Below are 19664 nucleotides of genomic sequence, written 5' to 3'. Positions count from 1 at the left end.
CAGAGTTCTATGCATTGTGCCATCTCACTGCCTCTACTATCCAACTATCCTTGCCTGGAAAAATATGGTTCTAGAAAAGCTTGAAACTTTTCTTGATTTTCATGCCTCCTGTAAGCCCTCATACTTCCCTGTGATCCACTGTATTCAGCTAATAGGAAGAAAAACCTCACACCCAAAGCAAAGGAGCTGCTCAAAGAAGAGGCTATCACCCCTGAGCACCACATGGTTCACACTCTCCTTCTAGAACAAAATTAATTGTTTATTTGAAAGACTTTTCTCTTCCTTTTAGGTTACATTTAAACCTAGAACTATTTTTTGTCAAGGAAGCAATTAAGCAAAGTAGGTGAAAGGTTCAAAAAGAAGCTGAATCACAAGTGAAGGTCAAGTGGAAATTAAATTAGAAACCAGAGAAGGCTAGAGAATGAATGTGGGCTAGTAGAGAAAGACATTCTAGGGCAAAGTCTACATTGTCAAACAGGGTGAATATGTAAGAAACCAGCTGATTATCAAAAAAGGAAAAGAAAGGGAGATATAAGCAGGGATTTTTTTTTTACTCTATATGATATGTATTAGGGTGCCTCAGTTTTTAAATCAGGCAAGACTGGGGTTAGGTTCTTCACTGGGGAAGGTCAGGAGAGAATACACAGTTAGAAGGTAGCAAATGTATTCTCAGTTTAGATAAGAAGCAAGAATAGTTCTGTTCATGAATACATGGGAATAACATATCTACACTTCTTTGTTTACCATAATGAGCCATGAACAAAACAGGACTGAAAGAATAAGCACTTTTCTCCTCACAAAGGTTCTACTAAATTTTGTTTTCATTTGAACCTCCTGGGACATTTTCATCAATTCCTTCATAAAATCCATGCTTTCCACAGGCTTTGCAATTTCAAAACAAAGTTTCTTTTGTTATGGAGCCAACATGAAAACCACATGGCAGAAAGTTCCATGCTTTCCTCCAAAATTCAAACCAGAAGCCTGGGGCTAGCGCAAGTCTGCAATTGATTTTTCGCATCTCTACCCCAGCCTCTGGCTGTTCTCCTACCTCCTTGTCTGAAATAGCAGTGATGGAAAGAAGTCAGGAGGAGAATTAAGGACAACAATGGCCAAATAGGGAAGAGGAGAAATTTGTGTGTTCTCTTCTCCTTCTCTATATCTCTCATCATAACTCCTTCCTTTTACTCTCAGGCCCAGAATGCTATGACCTCTTTGGGTTATTCCCAATGTTTTGTTAAGTTAAGAGAAATGAGAAGTCTTTTGCTTTTTGAAATTGGAGCCATGATGATGGCTGGCATTAGAGCCAGGGAATGGGGAGGGAAGGAGAGAATGGCAGCCATAGCCTCTTGCATGTCTTTTGTTCCCCAAGTGGCTGCAGCTATGCCTAAGAGGAGCATCAGATAGAAGTCATGGGTCGAAACTGCTATCCTCATCTTTTCACTTCAACAGTTTACCAATCATAAATTTGCTAAAAAGAGATGACAAAAGCATTTCCATTGCTTGTCTTTTTGCCTACAAGGAGCAGCAAGGGCATAGGTAAGGCAGATTAAGGATACAACCTGTAATCAACGTTGTCAACAGTAAGCCTGAGAGCTTTATCGTTGAACTACTTCAGATCCGGGAGGAACCTCAAAGGCTATCTTTTGTTAAACTTCACCTCAAGAAGAATCCATTCTATAATATGCAAAAAATCAACTCTTCTAGATAACTGGCTATCTAGTCTTGTCTAAAGAGCTCAAATGAGGGGAGACCTACTCCCTTAGAGGTAAATAATTTTGCTTTCAGATAGCTCAAATAATTACAAAGTTTTTTCTTTATATCAGGATGAAATGTATCCCTTTCACAACTTCCATTCCTTTATTTAGTTCTTTCACATTTACAAAGGGTTCCACATATATTATCTCATTTGATCTTCAAAAGAACATTGTGAGATAGGTGCTACTATTTTCCCCATTTTACATATAAGGTCAAATGGGGCTCTAAGAAGTTAAGAAATTTGTCAGTGGTCTCATTGACACAAGCTTCAAAGTTTGTACTTAGGTTTTCACTGAATCAACGTCTTATACTCTGTCCACAGTCACCATAAGACTGGTCAAGACAAATCCTCATAGTGCTAAGACCTAAGGCAACACTTTCAGGAGAAGTAGGTCATTCTGCTGTAAATCTTTCTTTACTTCGCTACACAGACATGCATAGTACATTTTATTACAGTGAACACTCTGGGACTTTATTTTTCATTTTCTGAAGGTGAATGTTTATTGAATACTCAATCATAAAACACATTATTCATATTCAATAAACAAAGATTTCAAAACAACAAAATTTATTGTTTTAATTTACAAATAAACTCTATTTGAAAATATAAAACTTAAAAAATGAGACAAAAAATATGCCAATATTTTTTTTGAGACATTAGGGTAAGGCGTGGCAGACCTTAAGTTTCCAAAGAAATATTTAAAGAATGCAAGTTACTACAAATATTGATTCTTGATTGCTTTGAGGGAAAGATTGCAATATGAGATGGTCTATAATTCAAAGAGATGAAATCAGTAAGTTAATAATAAAATATGAATTCTGTGACAACATTTTTAACACTTCACAATAATTTGTTCTAGTGTCAAAGCTATAGGACCATGTTTCATCTGTTACCGTATCTTTTAAATATTATTGGAGATGTTGTAATGTCTTATTTATTGCTCATTTAAGTGGAGGGAAGTCTTTGGGGGCTGTCATGGGAACACCACAAATTTTTTCTCGCTGAAAATGAGGAAAATGCTATACAGATTTTCTCTATTAAAAGAAAAAACATTCTGAAGGATTCTAATCATTTGTTTTGCCCTGGAAAATTTCCTTATTGTCGTTCAGTTGTGTCTGACTCTTCATGACCCCTTAGATCTTACTGTTCATGGGGTTTTCTTGGCAAAGATATTGGAGTGGTTGGTCATTTCCTTCATACATGTGCAAACACACACTGTATATACATATGTGTGTGTTTATATAATATACAAACATAGAAATAACCACATATAAAAATATACGATGTGTATAGTATATATACATATACATATGTGTGCAGTGTATGTGTGTATATACACATATATGTGATATGAAACAAAGGCTTCCAGTTTCAGATGCCACCCTCCTACATGAAACTTTTTCTGATTCCCTCAGTTTTTAAGACTCTCTCCTATGATACTACTTTGTTTTAACAAGTATAAGCTTTATATTAGCTTATTTGCTTCTAATCTCCCAAAAGAAAAAAAGACTCTTAAGGATAGGCACTATTTCAGATTTATCTTTGTATTTCCAGAGGCTGGTACACTTCCTTATACCTACTAGGTTCATTATTCTCATGGTCATAATCAGCCAGAACAGTTGTGAAGGCAGGAGTAAAGTAAAACCTGGTCCTACGACAATAATAAAAATAATTAGAATGCGTATACATAGCACTTTGTGGTGTAGAATGTACTTTAGAGAAACTATCCCATGTAATCTTAACAAACAAGTGTGTGAGTTGCAAGTTGGGTTGCAAGTATTAGTACACTTGCTTATATGTGTATAAATTATATATATATAGAGAGAGTATATGTTTATTAGTATACTATACATATATATATGTATATATATATATACACACACACATAGCATATGTTTATTAGTATACTCACTCATCCCTTGATGAGTGACAAAGGTAAAGGTCAGAGAGACTGTGATTTGCCCACAGTGAAATTCTGAACCCAGTTCTCTTTGATTGAAGTCAATGGACATTACCACAGGGCACAAAAAACTTGGGAAAGAAGTAGATTTAACACAGAAAATGCAAAGGAATGCAAATATTTTTAGTTCTCCTGTCACATTTCCAAAAGAATGTCTTCCTTTCTACTTCTCCCAAGAAGAAAACAAAATCAAAAAACCATAGGCTTTGTGATGGTAATAAAATGACATAGTAAATCTTTTCTCTTACCAGGGTAGAGGGCGCAGTCCATAAAAGACAAGTCATCAATTGCAATGTCACCCGTGAAGCCATCCCCAACAGCAGCCTCCACTAAGATCTGAGAAAGCAATCAGCACAGATGGTTGGAGTGTGGAAGGCATGAGCATCCTATTAAATGTTAAGCCTGAATTGATGCTCAAGAGATTTGCTAGGTTACACACATCTAAATCAGCCTTAAGACTTTTCTCCCACATATACTTTAGAGAGTGAAACTGTTTAAAAATGGCTAATCATTATTATATCTCTTTCTTATTCACATTAATCACATTCAACTCCTATGACATTTGTGAAACTCAGAAGAGCTACACTGCCACTGAAATTTCAGTAATGTATAAAATGCTTATAAAATGCCTATTATAAATGGTAGGTTGTGATTAGTTCTGAGATTTACTATAATAATATTAATCAAGATGCATTATTTTAATACTTATGCAAATGGGTTGTATGCTTAATAGGCATTCCATTGAAATCTGATAATATAGAACCTAAGGACCACTAAAGTCAGTTTACGAAATACAACCCTTTATCCCTCTTATACCTCACCAATTTTGTCCAAGGAAGCTAACAATGTTTTTTTTTTTCCTTCTCAGCTTGATTCTAATTTAGTCTATGCAACTACTATGTGCCAATCACTAAGCTAAGTTCTGGGCATATAAATAAAGGGGAAAACAGTCCCTGTTCCTCAGGAAACATATTCTTTATTTAAAATAATTTGTTTGCATGACCCCAGTATGCCATCCCCACTCCTTTCCAGAGAGACATTCCATATAACACAGAATTTTTAAAAGTTAAAAAAAGGAAGACAAAATTTCAACATAACTGGTAAATACTCAAAAATATATACGATGTTTTACAACCATTGACCTAAAGGAGTGAGATGAGGGTGTTTTCTCATATCTCTTCTTTGGGGCTAAGGTTGTGCTTTGTAATTTTTCAACATTTATTTTCAATATGTATAGTTGTTTTCATTATTGTTCTCATTGTGTTTTGTTTTCTTGTCTCTACCCACTTTACTTTGTATCAATTCATGTAAATATTCCTATATTTTTCTGTATTCATCATAACTGATTATTCCTTATAACATAATAAATTATCATACTATTCCATCATGTGATCACAGTATCATGTACCACAATTTGGTTAGTTAATCTTTAATTGATGGGCATCTATTTTTTTCTTCTTCTTTTCTGCCATAAAAAGAGCTACTATAAATATTTTATGATTTTCTTTTTATGAATGACAAAAAATAGCAGAATCTCTGAGTCAAAGGGTAGAGATATTTTAGTTACCTTATTTGCATAATCCCAAATTGCTTTCCAAAATGGTTATATTAATGCATAGAGAAGCACACATTCTAATGGAGAAGGCAACATGCAAATAACTAGGCATATACAAGAGACATATAAAATAAATGAAAATAAATCTGAAAGGGGAAAACAATCTGGCTGGAGGGACCAGGAAAGGCCTCCTGAAGACGAGATTTTGTCTAAATCCTAGAGGAAGCAGAGGTAATGGAACATTCTAGACATGGGAGATAGCCAATGTAAAGGCACAGAAATGGAAGACAGTGCAGTGTTTAAAAAACTACAAGCAATTCAGTGTGTCTCTAGAAAGTAGAATGTATCAAGGGGCATAAAGTGTAAAAAGTAGGAAGGGACCAATACATTATTCCAATGGGATTTTACATTTGCTCTTAGAGGTAACAGGAAGTTAGTTATTAAAGCTCAATGAGCAGGGGATGATACGGTCAGACCTATACTTTCAAAAGGGCCAGAAGGTGGCACAGTGAATAAAGTGCAGGGTCTAGAGTCAAGAAGACCTGAGTTCAAATTCAGCTTCAGACACTTATGAGCTGTCTGACTCTGAGAAAGTCACTTAACTCTGTTTGCCTCAGTTTCCTCATCTGTAAAATTAGTTGGACAACAAAACCGCAAAGCACTCCAGTATCTTTGCCAATGAAACCTCAAATGAGGTCATGAAGAGTTGGATATAACTGAAAAGACTGAACAGAAACAATATATTTTCAAAAACTCACTTTGGCTGTTGGATAGAAGATGGATGGAGATTTGAAGTAATTGGGTAAGAGATAATGAGAATCTGAACTAGGTTCATGGAAACGGTATGGAGACAAGAGATGTTGGGCTTTTGATAAATTTGTTAAAATTTCTTATTTCTTTAATGTCACATTGGAAAAGAAAAAGAGTCAAAAGGAATTTGCTTTCTATAAATCCCTTGAGATCTACCATTCCCATAGGGGGCAGCTAGGTGGTGCAGTGGATAGGGAGCCAATGAGATATCATGATTTTCTGAGTCATCAAAGTGTTTTCAAAAATAATGAGCCATAACTCCCCAACATATTATTTTGATGCCTATTCATGGTATGAAGGTGACCCCAGATTATCCATGATTATACTAATGGAATGCAAGATTTGGTAGCTGTGACCATTCCAAAAAAATCTCTTAAAGTAGTCATGGGCTACCAATTTTTTGAGGATAAGCTGAAGTATAGAACAGAAGTGAGGAACCTGTGGCCTTGAGACCACATGTGGCCTTCTAGATTCATGAGTGCGGCCTTTTGACTGAATCCAAATTTTAAAATTTGGATTCAGCCAAAAAGCCACACTTAAGGATCTAGAAGGCCACATGTGACCTCAAAACCATAGGTTACCCACTCCTGGTACAGGATATACTTATGACTACTAAGACTGATCACTTAGTCCTGAGTTATTTTTCCTAGTAATTTAAGATATAAAATTAAATGCAAAATATTCCTTGACCCTAGATGACCCTTTTCTACTTCTTCAGAAAGGGTGGCAGAGATGCAGAAAAGAGAAAAGAGAGTACAAAGAATCATTTATTTTTTAGACTTCTTAACAATGCCTTAGCTCTTAGAACCCTCAAAGTGAATTCCTTGTCCAATAATGAACAAACAAACATACTATCAAAGGAACTGAATTAAACCAACCTTGAATTCTCCTTGAAAAATGAAAACAGAAAATAGCAGGGAGTTAGTGTAAAGGGGGAAATAGTTCACAGGTTCTCCTACTAGAAAAAATAATGAAGATTGGATGGTATTGGTAGGTATGGGGGTGGCAAGGTGTAACAAACTTGTCAAAGGTCCAAAGACAATAGGAAAAATAATTTAACAGCACATTTGGTCATCTCATATTCAGTGTTCATAATAAGTACTTGCAAGTGCACAATTATGAACATAATTGCAATTAACGGGCCAATATTTATTTCAGAGGGTGAAGAGGTAGGGAAATTCTACAAAATTTCATGAAATCTTTCAGATTAAATCAATACATATTTTGATACTCAGTGACTTTAAATCAAAAATGACAAAAGGCAGGGAGAGTGAAAAATGTAACCCAAGGGTAATGAGTGGAAGACATCAATCATGCAGGCTACACAGAAGCCACTTATCTAAATATTAGGAATAATTTCTCTCAGAAAGAAATAAGAAGGTATTGGACTTGGTAAATACAACAACATTCAAAAAAGTGATTTTTTTTTTTTGTATTCTTAGCAAATAGAAAGTGCTGAGTCATTGATATAGAAGTCATTCCTTAATCATTTTGGGTACACAGAGAACACTGACTTCTTAGAGCAATGATAAAAGTTAATACAAATTTAAAAGAATAAAAATAATAGGGGGCAGCTGGGTGACACAGTGTATAGAACACCAGTCTTTATGGTCCAGAGGGCCTAAATTCATAAATGGCCTCAGAAACTAGCTGTGTGATCCTGGGCATATCACTTAACCCCAATTGCCTCAAAAAATATAAAAATAATTAAAGATGTGGTACAAAATTAAAAGATCTGCAATCTGTACTACTGAAAAAGGTTATTGATGTCCCAAATTGGGAAGTGAAGGAGAAAGGGATATTGAAACTGACCAAAGTAATTTCACTTAGAAGTTTAATTAACCTTTGTAAATCAAGTGCTATTACAAGATCCAAAAGTATGAAACATTCTTTCATCAACAAAACTTGACCTACCTGTCAAGCAGAGTAATCTATGGGCAACATTGGTTTAGAATATAAATTTGTTTATAAAAACTTATATAGACAGATGGTAGAAGGTTGTTATTGATATTGTTTCATAAAGCAAAGAGGTTAAAAATAGTTTTTTAGAAATCTTGCAAATTATCGAACCAAGCAAAGTCATACCCTACCCCTACTCTAGTGCACGTCCTCATGGCTTCATGCCTGGAGTATTGCCATAGTCCATTGGTACACTTTCCTGTCTTAAATCTCTCCTCACTCCAATCCATCCCTCATTCAACCTTTTCTTAAAGCTCAGGTCTAATCATGCCACCACCATCTACCCCTACCCTGCTCAGTAAACTCCAGTGGCTCCAGTAGGATCAAATAGAAAATGTTCTTTTTGGCATTCCCAGAATGCCCTATGAACCTAGGTCCCTCCAACTTTTCCAGTCTTCTTACATCTTACTCTCAGACTAATTCTCTTCATTTAATGACACTGGCCCGCTGGCGGTTCCACAAGCAAGACACGCTATCTCTTGCTGCTGGGCATTTTCTCTGGTTGTAACCCAGGCCTGGATTGCTTTTCCTTCTTATTTCCATCTATTGACCTCCCTGGTTTCCTTTCAGTCTCCCCAAAAAACCAACCTTCTACAAGAAGCCTCCCTAACCCTCTGAATTCTAGTGCCCTCTCTCTTTTAATTATGCCCTCTTTATTCTGTATATAGCTTACATCGGATATATTTGTTTGCATGTGGTTTCCCCCATTATGTTATAAAAGACTCCTTAATGGCAAGGAGTTGTCTTTTGTCTCATTTTGTACCCCCAATATTGAGCATGGTACCTGGTATCTGGTAGGTACTTAATAAATACTGATTGATTGATAAAAAATGAAACTTAAATTGGGAAAATAACCAGCAAACAAGAGACAGAAATTGTCTGCAAAAATGTTGAAAAGAAACTTCACCATCAAGGTCTAAGGAAGTACCACATTTAAATTTTTAGGTGTGTTTATAGGATGGAAAAAATGTGAAGAAAGTAGACATGGGAAAAAGAATCAGATTAGACTAAGCTTACTCAAAGGAGATCCCTTTTCAAAGGAATATAAATTTGAGGGCATTGAGCAATTCATTTTTAAGGCATCTGAAAGTATCAAAGACAACAAATGCGTAAATAAATGGACCTTATTATTGACCAAAAGATAGTGAAAAAGAGAATATCAATAACTGTTAAGTCATACAACCACTTTCCATTCTACATAAAAATTATATAAGGATATTGTATATGGTCATAAAGGTTATTCTTTATATGAATATTAGAAGAATATTATGTTTTTCATAAATAATATTCCACAGGAAGCGACATCTTTAACTCAACTGACTAAAAGGCATAAAGAATATAAGATCCCACCATGAAACTTTGTTGACTATTAAAAACACATCTGATTCAGTAGAGTAAAATGATTCCTCAAAGACTATCCTTGAACCAGTCTCCTATGCACAGAATTCAAAAGAAAGAGAGCGTCATCCTAGTTGGTCCTTCAAATTCTCCTGGGTATCTATCACACCATACTGATTATGGAACTATAGGGCTATGACTTTATAGTTTGGTGAGACCACAGAGAGCATCTACTTCAACTCCTTCATTCTGAGGATGAGGAGAAATCTCAGGGAGATTAAGAAACTTGCTTGAGGTCATATAGGTAAGTGGAGTGAGTCAGAGGTAACATTTGAAACTATATCCTCTGACAGCAGACTCAGTTGTCTTTTCTTTCCATCATACATTAAATTGGTCTCACAAATTAAATCCATCATCACTTAGAAGCATTTACCTAATTATCTGCACAGGAAACAGCAAATGGATGGATGATGCCTATTGCCCAGTCTAAAAATGCAGTTGGACAAATATTAAAGTATATTCCAGTATGTGTACAGTACAGCCACTTCAAATGGACAATGGGTTGGGGCTAAAATTGAGCAGAACAAGGGAATAGTCTGGATTGTCTTCATCCAGACTAATCCTTCATCCAGACCTGCCTTCAGGAAATTAAAAAGCTTTTTTTTCTTAAATAACTGCAAACATTTCCTTGAAACAAAGGTCTTTTTAAAAATATATATATATACATATATGAATATGATTTTATTGTTGTGTTTGGCTATATGCTGTGGAACCCTAAAGTCTCTAAGAACTGAAAACACAAATCACAGAAAAGGTAATGAAAAGTCCAATCATGAGAATTACCAGTAACACATTTCATACAAAGAGAAGGAGAATTGGAGTTAAGGACATCAGCAAAGAAATGGATAAACAAAAATAATAATAATAACCTGCTTACATGGTGAGAGCAAGCAATAATCAATAAATAGTCCATCTGCCCCATAATAGTATTCATGTAACAAAGAGAAATAAGAAAGTTCTCCAAGCCGTTAGATTGCTCATCTTTGTCAAAATTGTGGGAGGTTGTGGGCAATAGTAGCACGAGATGAATGACAATGGATGGGCTGTAATCATCACTTTTGGAGGGAATATCTGTATCAGTAAGACCACCAAGACATCAGGTTATTGGAGTAATGAGCCATAATCTCAATGCAAGATCCTAAAAATGCTATTTTGTAGTGTTTCCACCTCAGAATCCCTTGAATAACTGATTATGTTACTGATACTGGAGTAAGAAGTTTTCTGATAATAAATCACTTTTCAAAAACATCATTCTTTCCCCCCCAAAAATGTTGAGGTTGAGTTGGAGCTTCCTATTGTCTCGTAGTTAATTTGATCTTTTAAAGAAGTTTGAAGATCCAAGAAACGGGGCAGTATATCAAATAGATGGTATTTTTTTTGGTAATATAGTCAGAGGAAATCAAACCAGGAAAAATTCTTGACTTTGAGGGAGTCATTTGTTCTTTCCGGAACATGTTTTCCTAAAAATATCTCAGGGAAAAATACACATGCATATACACAAAAAGCATATCACCCTAGCAACACATACCTACTCACACATCACCCTTAAACTCTTCAACACTAATTGTCACTAATTCTAAAGAGATCCACAGTCTGGGGTCTTTGGTGTCTTCCTCAAAACTCTTTCCTCCTGTAGACTACTGGATGGGAGGAAGAGGGGAAGGAAGGTGAAGTATGCTTTATGACACATCTACATCTGCCAAGGGTCTGCCATCTCTGCTCTCTGTGCTAATGTCCCCCTGTGGGAATTTACCAGAATGGCACTAGAAAATGCCCTAGAATTTATTTAACAAATACAAACCCATACCTGAAGACTCATTCCCTCATTCTGAAAATAAAATCAGCTTTTTAGGGTCAGCCATAATGAGACTGCCTTTCTCCTTCAACTTATATTCCTCCTAGTATTCTGCACCTGATCTTTACTTCCGCATTCTTTTTCCATATAATATTCCAATCTTCACACATTTCACCAAAAACTCCCAAGAAATAGCTCCTAACAACATCTGTTTGCCAATTATCATGATGAGGAAAGCTTTTGGATAGTCTTTTGAAGTACCCAAGTGTTTGCTTCCCCTATGCCGCTATTTGCCTTGCTCCAAGATTATCTATAATTTGGGTAGTCCAAGCTGTAGTTCTAATTGCCATGACTGGTTTGTTGTATAATCTACAGGACATATTTTAGTTGGATCCAAATACTTTGCCCTAACTGTGGGAGATAATATCAACAAAAATGAGAACTTTTCAGGGATGATAAATGGTGTGATGTAATTCGCCCATTTTGGTCCACATTGTTCATGAATTATGAGAGATTTTATTTAGAATAAAATCAAATAGCCTCATCCTCAAATTAGCTCCAATGTGACCCAAAAGTTCTCTCTTTGTGTATGAGGATATAAAATATATGGATATTTAGAAACATTTGGATGATTTTTTTTTCCAATTTCTATTTAAATGTTTGCCATCTTTTAGATAACCATAGTTTCAGTTGATATCAACAGTTCAATTCACCAAACATTTATTAAAATATATTGTTTACAAAATTACAGATTAAATATGAAAAATACCACAGTTCTTACCCCAAGGCATTTAGAATCTAACTGGGAGATCATAAACAAATGTGGTTCAAGGTAAAATGTGATCAAGATAAAAGAGCAAGCCAGATAAAGTGCTATAAGAAAATCTGAGTTTAGAAACAACCAAGCACTTTCAGAAATTCATTGTATTTTCCACAGGGAAATTACTTTTAAAAATAAAACCAATACTCCTACAGCCTATTCCTCTTAAAGATGTTTTGTGAATTACTGTAGAGTTAGGGGGAAAATCCAAAAAAGTTTCACATAGAAGTTGTCGTTGTTCACTGGTTTCACTCATGTCTGACTCTTCATGATCCCATTTGGGGTTTTCTTGGCAAAGATACTGGAGTACTTTGCCATTTTATTCTCCAGTTCATTTTCCATATTAGGAAACTGAGGTGAATAAGGTGAAGTGGCTTGTCCAAGAACACATAGTTTCTGAGGCCACATTTGAACTCAGGTCTTCCCTACTCCAGGTCCTGCATCCTATCCACTGTGCTATCTAGCTGCCTTAAGTAGAAGTTAGCATATAATAATAGCATATATCCAGGGAAAGTTTTTTGTAAGTGATAAGCAACCCACATTGAAAGGGTTTTATTTTTGTTTGTTTTAAAAGAATGAGATTTTTCTTTTAGTACGTTCAACATGCAATTTTCATTTATGCCATCAGAAAATACTCAGATCTCAATGCTTTTTCACAATTTTTCTGTTCCTAATGTGTTGGAAATTATTACAAAATGATCATATGCCAAAGACTCAAGTATTTAAATCTATTTTTCAAGAGTTCAGCTTAAGCTTGAATTTTCCCTTTAAAAACCATACTTGATATCCTTGAGTAGCTTTTCAGTCAACTGGTCCTTGATGTTTTTCCCCACAACTTTAAGGAGTATAAACTTCTTTGTCATCTGTTGGCACCAGTATCATTAATACAGAAAGGAAGGAAAATGAAAGTTGTCATATGGAGTGATCCAATTTCCTGCCTCTGGCAGGGGTCTAAACCTGAAGGAGAAATCCCCATCTGTATACTCAGTCAACAGTCCTGTACTTCACCATATAATCAAAATTATTTAAGGAGCCCCTGGCAGACCAGCTTAGACTTTGACATCTAAAAGTTCATACTTAAGGAAGTGAATATTTGCTTGCTTCATTATAAGTGGTTTTCATCACCTCTGGAAAGGCCATTTATTCCCTACACACCCTGGAAGCTAGACTTGATGAACCAAAACTTAGATTTAGTTTGATAAATTTTATTTCTCTAACTCTTGGCTCCTAGCACTATAGCAGCAAAATGAAAAGGCATCACAGAGCAAAATGACTATAATAGTGGAACAAAATCAGTCATTTATCATTAGAAACATGTTTCATAAAGTTCATTTCTATTTACTGCAAAGAACTGGGCATCGGATAAGAAACTATAAAATGGATACCATTCACTGATGGTGAAATAATCCAGGGCAATGGGAATAGCTGACATTTATTTAGGTCTTAGAGGTTTACTAAATGTTTTAAATAATTAATCTCCTTTGGTCCTCACAATAAATCTAGGAGGTTATTGGCTATTATTATTCCAGTTTTACAAGAGGGGAAACTGAGTCTCAAAAGTTGGGAGATAAACTCACAACTTCACAGCTAATAAGAGAGGTGAAAGTTGATTATAGTTCTTGCCTAGTTCCAAGCCAAGTTACTGTGACATACCACCAAGTACAACTTGGTCCCTTAGCTAGAGATCAAAACTAGACAAAATATTCTAAAGGCTTTTAGAATGATGGACAGAGAAAGATGTTATACCTTATTATCTTATTACATGCCAGCAGTTTCATGTGTAGTGCTCTCTCTCAGCCTCAGTTTTCTCATCTGTAAAATGGGGATAATTAGAGCAACTACCTTACAGGCTTGGGGGGAAGAACAAGTAATATAATATGTACAGCGCAAACCATTATATAAATGGGAGTCTTCTACTACTATTACTACTACTACTACTACTACTACTACTACTACTACTACTACTACTACTACCACTACTACCACCACTACTACTACTACTACCACTACTACTACTACTACTACTACTACTACTACTACTACTACTACTACTACTACTACTACTACTACCACCACCACTGCCACTACTGCTATTCAGGGGTAAAAGAAAGAAGGTAGTCAGATGCACCACCAAAAAGGAGCTTGCCACTTTTACTAAGCCTGCCAAACTGGATGAAGAAAGTGTAAGGATCATAAATCTAAAGAGAAAAGTGACCTCAGAGTCCTTCTACTTTAACCTCCCCATTTTAGAGATGAGGAAACTGAGGCCCAGGAAGACTAAATGACTTGTCCAAGGTTACATTCTTAGCAGCAGAGGTGGAATTTGAATCCCAGTCCTCTGACATCAAAGCCAATTCCCTTTTCACTATACCATGCTCCTTTCTATTACAAACAAACTCTTACTATATTGATTGATCGATCGATAGATAGATAGATAACTTGCTTCCTTACCTTTTTCCCACAATTTCCTCTGAAAAGCACCAATTCTGGAATCAGCAAGACCTGAGTTCAAATCTAGCCTCTGGCATTTACTAGCTGTGTGACCCTGGGCAAGTCTCTTAACTAGGTACAAGGAGTGTCCACATTTTAACCAGAAAGTAGAATATGTGATGGAGGGATAGTATAAGATAAGGTTAAGGGAGATATGCTAAAGTGGTATTTTAGATGGTCTTGATTACCATGATTGATAGTTTGATTCTATGGTACCTTGTCAAAATTATCAATCATAACACTGAGTGAAGTGAGCAGAACCAGGAGAACATTATACACAGTGACATCCACAATCTGGGAGGACTGTTTTTATAGACTTAGCCTTTCACAGCAGTGCAAGGACCTAAAACATTCCCAAAGGAATCATGGTGCAAAATGTCATCCATATCCAGAGAAAGATCTATGGAGTCAGAAGGCAGAATGAAGCAAACTGTTTTCTTTTTTGTTATGTTTGGTTTTATTTAGTTTTACTCATGGTTTCTCCTATTCATTTTAATTTTTTTACAACACGACTAATGTGAAAATGTGTTTAATAAGAATGCATGTGTAGAGCCCATATAAGATTGCTTTCTGTATGAGGGAGGGAGGGGGATGGAAGGGCAAAAAATTTAAAACTTATGGAAGTGATTGGTGAAAATTGAAAACAAATAAATAAATTTGGAGGAAAATATAAAACAGAAAAGTTTAAAAGACAAAAAAAGTTTTAATCACAAGCCCAATCCCTAAATGGTAAGGTCTATGAAGACAGGAACGATTCTTTGTGCATATAGCAATCATTCAAGAGATAGAGGTTCAGATCAAATGAATATTTATAGCATCATAGATACAGAAACAGAAGGGACCAGAGAAGGCACATAATCAACTTTATTTTACAGCTGTGGAAGCAGACTAGGAGAGATTATATAATGGGGCTAAATTCACCCAGGTAGTAAATAACAGGCAGAGGATTTTAAGCCAGAGCTTGATTCTGTAACCAGTGTTCTTTTCCCTGTCAAATGAAGGAATCTTGCTCTGAACCAGGCTAGATAGAGAGTTAGCTGGAGGGGTGACCATGAGGCAATTTTACAAAAATTCTAGCACGATATCTTTCTACTACCACACTTACCTTTTTTAGAGCCCACTGACATGTTTAGTTCAGCCTTGATGACTTTTTAGTTCCCCTGATTCTTTCCAGTCATACATTTCTGTACGTAAGCAGGGCTGGAATCATGTGGTTTGTCTTATTTGTAACCCCACATATTTCCCCCTACAACTTCATTCAGTCTGTTTCCAATTTAGCACAGAAACAAATGAGAACAAGAGGAAAAACCTGTGTCCTGGAATGTTTACTGAATGCTTCTAATTTATTGGGGCCCTGTGGAGCATGGCCACCCACCTGCTACCAGTGCTGGGCTCTCTCTCTCTCTGCCTCCACAATCTTCTCATACAGCTCTCTAAAGGTGGGAAGAAAGGAAGAGACAGATGGATGGAGAAGGAAGGAAGGAAAGAAAGGAAGGAAGGAAGGAAGACTGTGGCAAGAATCATGGTAATTTTAGACTTTGCACTTGGTTATTCAATTGGGAATTCTTTGTGTTCTTCCTCTTGAATAGGTGAGAAAGAAATCTGGAAAAATATCATCTCTAAGCATTCAGCCCAGATGAGACTGATCTGATTACCTGTTTCTAAAGAGAGCAGCTGTTCACAAAACAAAGGTTATTTCAGTCACACTCCACCCTACCACTTATAGATGTGCAAGGAGGGTCAGAGTCTGAGATCATTTCCCCAATATATAGTTGGGTCTCTCTAGAAACTCTCCTAAGTGGATTTTAAAAGGGACAAATGTTGACCAATTTTAAATTAATTTGCTAGCTGCAACTCTGCAAACTCAAGTGCTATTATAGAACAACCTCTGGGGAATCATCTACCATGAAGCTCATTTCACATCTCATTTGTTACTTGAATGAGGATAAATAGTTCCTGATTTCTCCAGTTTTAAGAACTTCTGTGAACCCTATTCACTTGAAGTTACAAAGCAACATCTAATTGGCATAAGGTCTGTCTATGAGGAATAAAAATATAGTGAAAGAGTAAGAATGACTGGTTGCTCAGTGAAGAAGATGAAGCTCTATTATGCAAAGCAGAAAAATAGGGTATAAAGAAATACTTATAGTGATACCTCTTCCAACTGACTATTTCATAAATGACCTCCTAGAGAAGAGCTCAATTCCCTGCCCAGAAACAGTTTTAGTATTTCTAAATTATGTATCATATTACAATCAAGAAATAAATTAATTTCAATCTTCAATAGACTTAAAAATTATCATTATAAAATGAGGGTGCAATCAGACCTTAATATTTCACCATGAGATTAATTTAAATCAGTCACAGAGGTAGCATGCCTTATATTAACTAAAATTTTCATTTTTAGTCCCTCTTTTTTGTGCCAGTCATCCCTCCAAAAAAAATACTAAAGCTAAAGAAAAAAAAAGCAGGGCTGAGAATTATCCTTGATCTTAACACACATCCAATCTTTGCTTCTTGTCCTCAGCCCTTATACCACTTTGTCTCTATGTTCTCTTGAACTGGATGTCAGACCCTCAAATTGGGCTACATGTTGAAGCCCTCATCCGTCACCCTCACATTAGTCCCTTCCATTCTAAGCCCAAATTAACGACCTCCAAAAAATGAAATGTTAGGGTCTTTAGACTCACCATTACAATTTGATGTTAGCAAGTACTCATACTTTTGCCTTAATAAATATATTATAATATGTTATATTATATATTCTAATATATAATATAACATATTATAATATATTATATAACATATTATAATATATTATATTATATATTATAATATATTATAAAATCATATAAATAAATAATATAATAAATCATAATAAATAAATAATATTTATTACTATTAAATTTACAGAGATAAAATTCCAGTGTGGCATAACAGTTCTACTAGATCTTTAGTTAGTAAAAAAAAAAAAATGTTCTTTATAGCCATTGCATTACAACAGGAAGCCCAGTCAATTTAGTGCAATTGATCAGAGCTTTGCCTGAAGCACCTTTATTCCACAATGGACACTTGGCCCTAAAGCCAAGTATCATCTTTGTCACTTTCATCGTGTTTACCCTACCCACTTGAGCCTTCCAATGCCTATCAAAGACTCTGTGAGTTTGAATCAGACAATCCTTATCCTTTGCCTCAAAACCCTTCACTAGCTCCCTTAGCATTCCTCTCCCCTTCTTTCCTTTCCTCCTTCCCTCCCTCCTTTCCTTTCCAACTTTCTTTTTACTTTTTTCCTCAAATTTGCCCAAAATGCCCCCATCACCAACATTTGAATCTTCCATCTGTCAAGCATCACTTTCTGCTTGACATACACAATATTTTTCAGTGATTATTCAACTATATGATGTCTTCACTGCCCTGTCTTAAACTGATATGTCTTGCAAATTTGGGGGTGGGATTAGGGAAGATATCACAAAATCATATCACAGAATTTTCAAGGAACCTTGGAGCATGCAGTTCAGAATTTTAATATTAGAGATAAAGGAATTAACTTCCAGAAAAGCATGATTTCAGATTAATATCACTGTGCTAGAAAATGAAAAGAGAATTTCTGTGGAATCTAAAGATGACTCTAAAATTCATTTTCAATTAAAACCAGTTCAATATAGAAGAGAAGATGGCAGATTTGAAGTCCAAAGATCTGGATTTGAATTTGTCACTGCCATTTCCTACTTGTGGGAACAGCTGGAAGTCATTTATTTACTTCAGTTAAGCTTGAGACAGGTTAAGCCCAGACTCACACAGCTAGTAAGTGTCAGGAAAATTTTGAACTCAGGTCTTCCTGACTTGAAGTCTGGCACTATCCATTATGCCACCTCGCTGCCTTAGGGTCTTACTATACTTCTTTACATTTGCAAAGACATTTTGAAATTTTCAAAGACTTCAAAATGTGAATTTTAGTATTTATTAAGTCAATAGGATCATATACTTAGAGATGAAAATTTCCTCAGAGGACATGAGTTCCAACACTCTCATTTTACAGATAAAGAAAGTGAGATAAAGAGATATTTGGTAACATTTCCAGGGTCACACAGGCAACAAAGCTCTAAGATAGGATTCAAATCCAAATTTTCCTAATTCCAAGTCTAGTGCTCTCTCCATTACAATCACACTAAATAGTTAAGTACCTATACACCAAATATATTTCAGATTTAGGCCAAACAACTAAACTTATGTAAAATGATCTTGTGGAAAACCATTTTATATGAAATTTATTACTCTAGAAAGTTTGGAGCTTCTCTATTGTGACAGAAGATTAACATAACCTGTTTTCAACACGTTGGTACCTAATAGCCCATTTATAATTCCCTTCCAATTCACAGAATTCTACAATAGGAACCTAAAAAAAGACTGTGCTTTGCCTTCTGTAAAGTGTCTAACTACATGCCTGCTAAAAGATGATCCATTATTTTGTTCAGCATCATGAAGCAGGTTTTAAATTTGAGACACTTCCATATTTTATTTAAAATATCATTAAGTCCACAGCATAAAGTTATAAACACATGGCATCATATAAGTAATGAGCCAAAAACAGTTGCACTAGAATTGCATTTCGGCATAACTATTATGCACATTGTGTCTCTACTTTGTCAACAAGATGTGTACTGTTTTCAGAGTGTTGTTCATTTTGCTTTGAAAAAATACAAAATCTATCTTACTTGGGAAAATTTAGCCAGCCCCAGAGCCCTCTAAACAATTGACCTGCATTTGAAACTTACATCCAAAGGCATAGTCAACTAGAACTCAAATGTGATTGATTACAAAAATGTGAATTTGTCCCTCCCACAAGTAAATTCAAAGAAATAAGATTTTTAAAAAAACCATTTTTCCAGTACCTTCCTTTTTGTTGACTGATGCCAGATGCTGTAACTGATTTCTGTTGTTTTCTTCAGCTCATTTGAACTGTTATTATGCAAAATTACACTGAAATTAAGTACAGCTTCAAAATAATTTTACTACAGAACTATAAACCCACGGTTTTTACAATGTATTCATCTCCTGATTCAATGTATTTATTCTAGTAACTACTAAGATTTCTGAACCTATAAACAGAGAAGCTTTTCT

The 19664-nt window shown here is 35.5% G+C and overlaps 1 protein-coding gene across 4 annotated transcripts in view; it reads right to left on the bottom strand.

Annotated features, from left to right (window-relative positions):
• MALRD1 (MAM and LDL receptor class A domain containing 1) overlaps window positions 1-19664 on the bottom strand; it is a 1140778-nt gene that overhangs the window by 605602 nt on the left and 515512 nt on the right. For all 4 annotated transcript variants that reach the window (XR_011976660.1, XM_072651641.1, XM_072651639.1 and 1 more), the window contains one exon: window positions 3965-4052. Coding sequence is in view for 3 of the 4 variants with exons in the window: in XM_072651641.1 (XP_072507742.1) it covers window positions 3965-4052 (88 nt within the window). In the remaining variant the exon portion in view is untranslated. The remainder of the gene's footprint in view (window positions 1-3964; window positions 4053-19664) is intronic.

Source organism: Notamacropus eugenii, chromosome 3 (genome assembly GCF_028372415.1).
Source record: "Notamacropus eugenii isolate mMacEug1 chromosome 3, mMacEug1.pri_v2, whole genome shotgun sequence".
NCBI lineage: Eukaryota > Metazoa > Chordata > Mammalia > Diprotodontia > Macropodidae > Notamacropus > Notamacropus eugenii.
The sequence above is the reverse complement of the archived record's forward strand: the minus strand, read 5'-3'. Positions and strand labels throughout refer to the sequence as shown.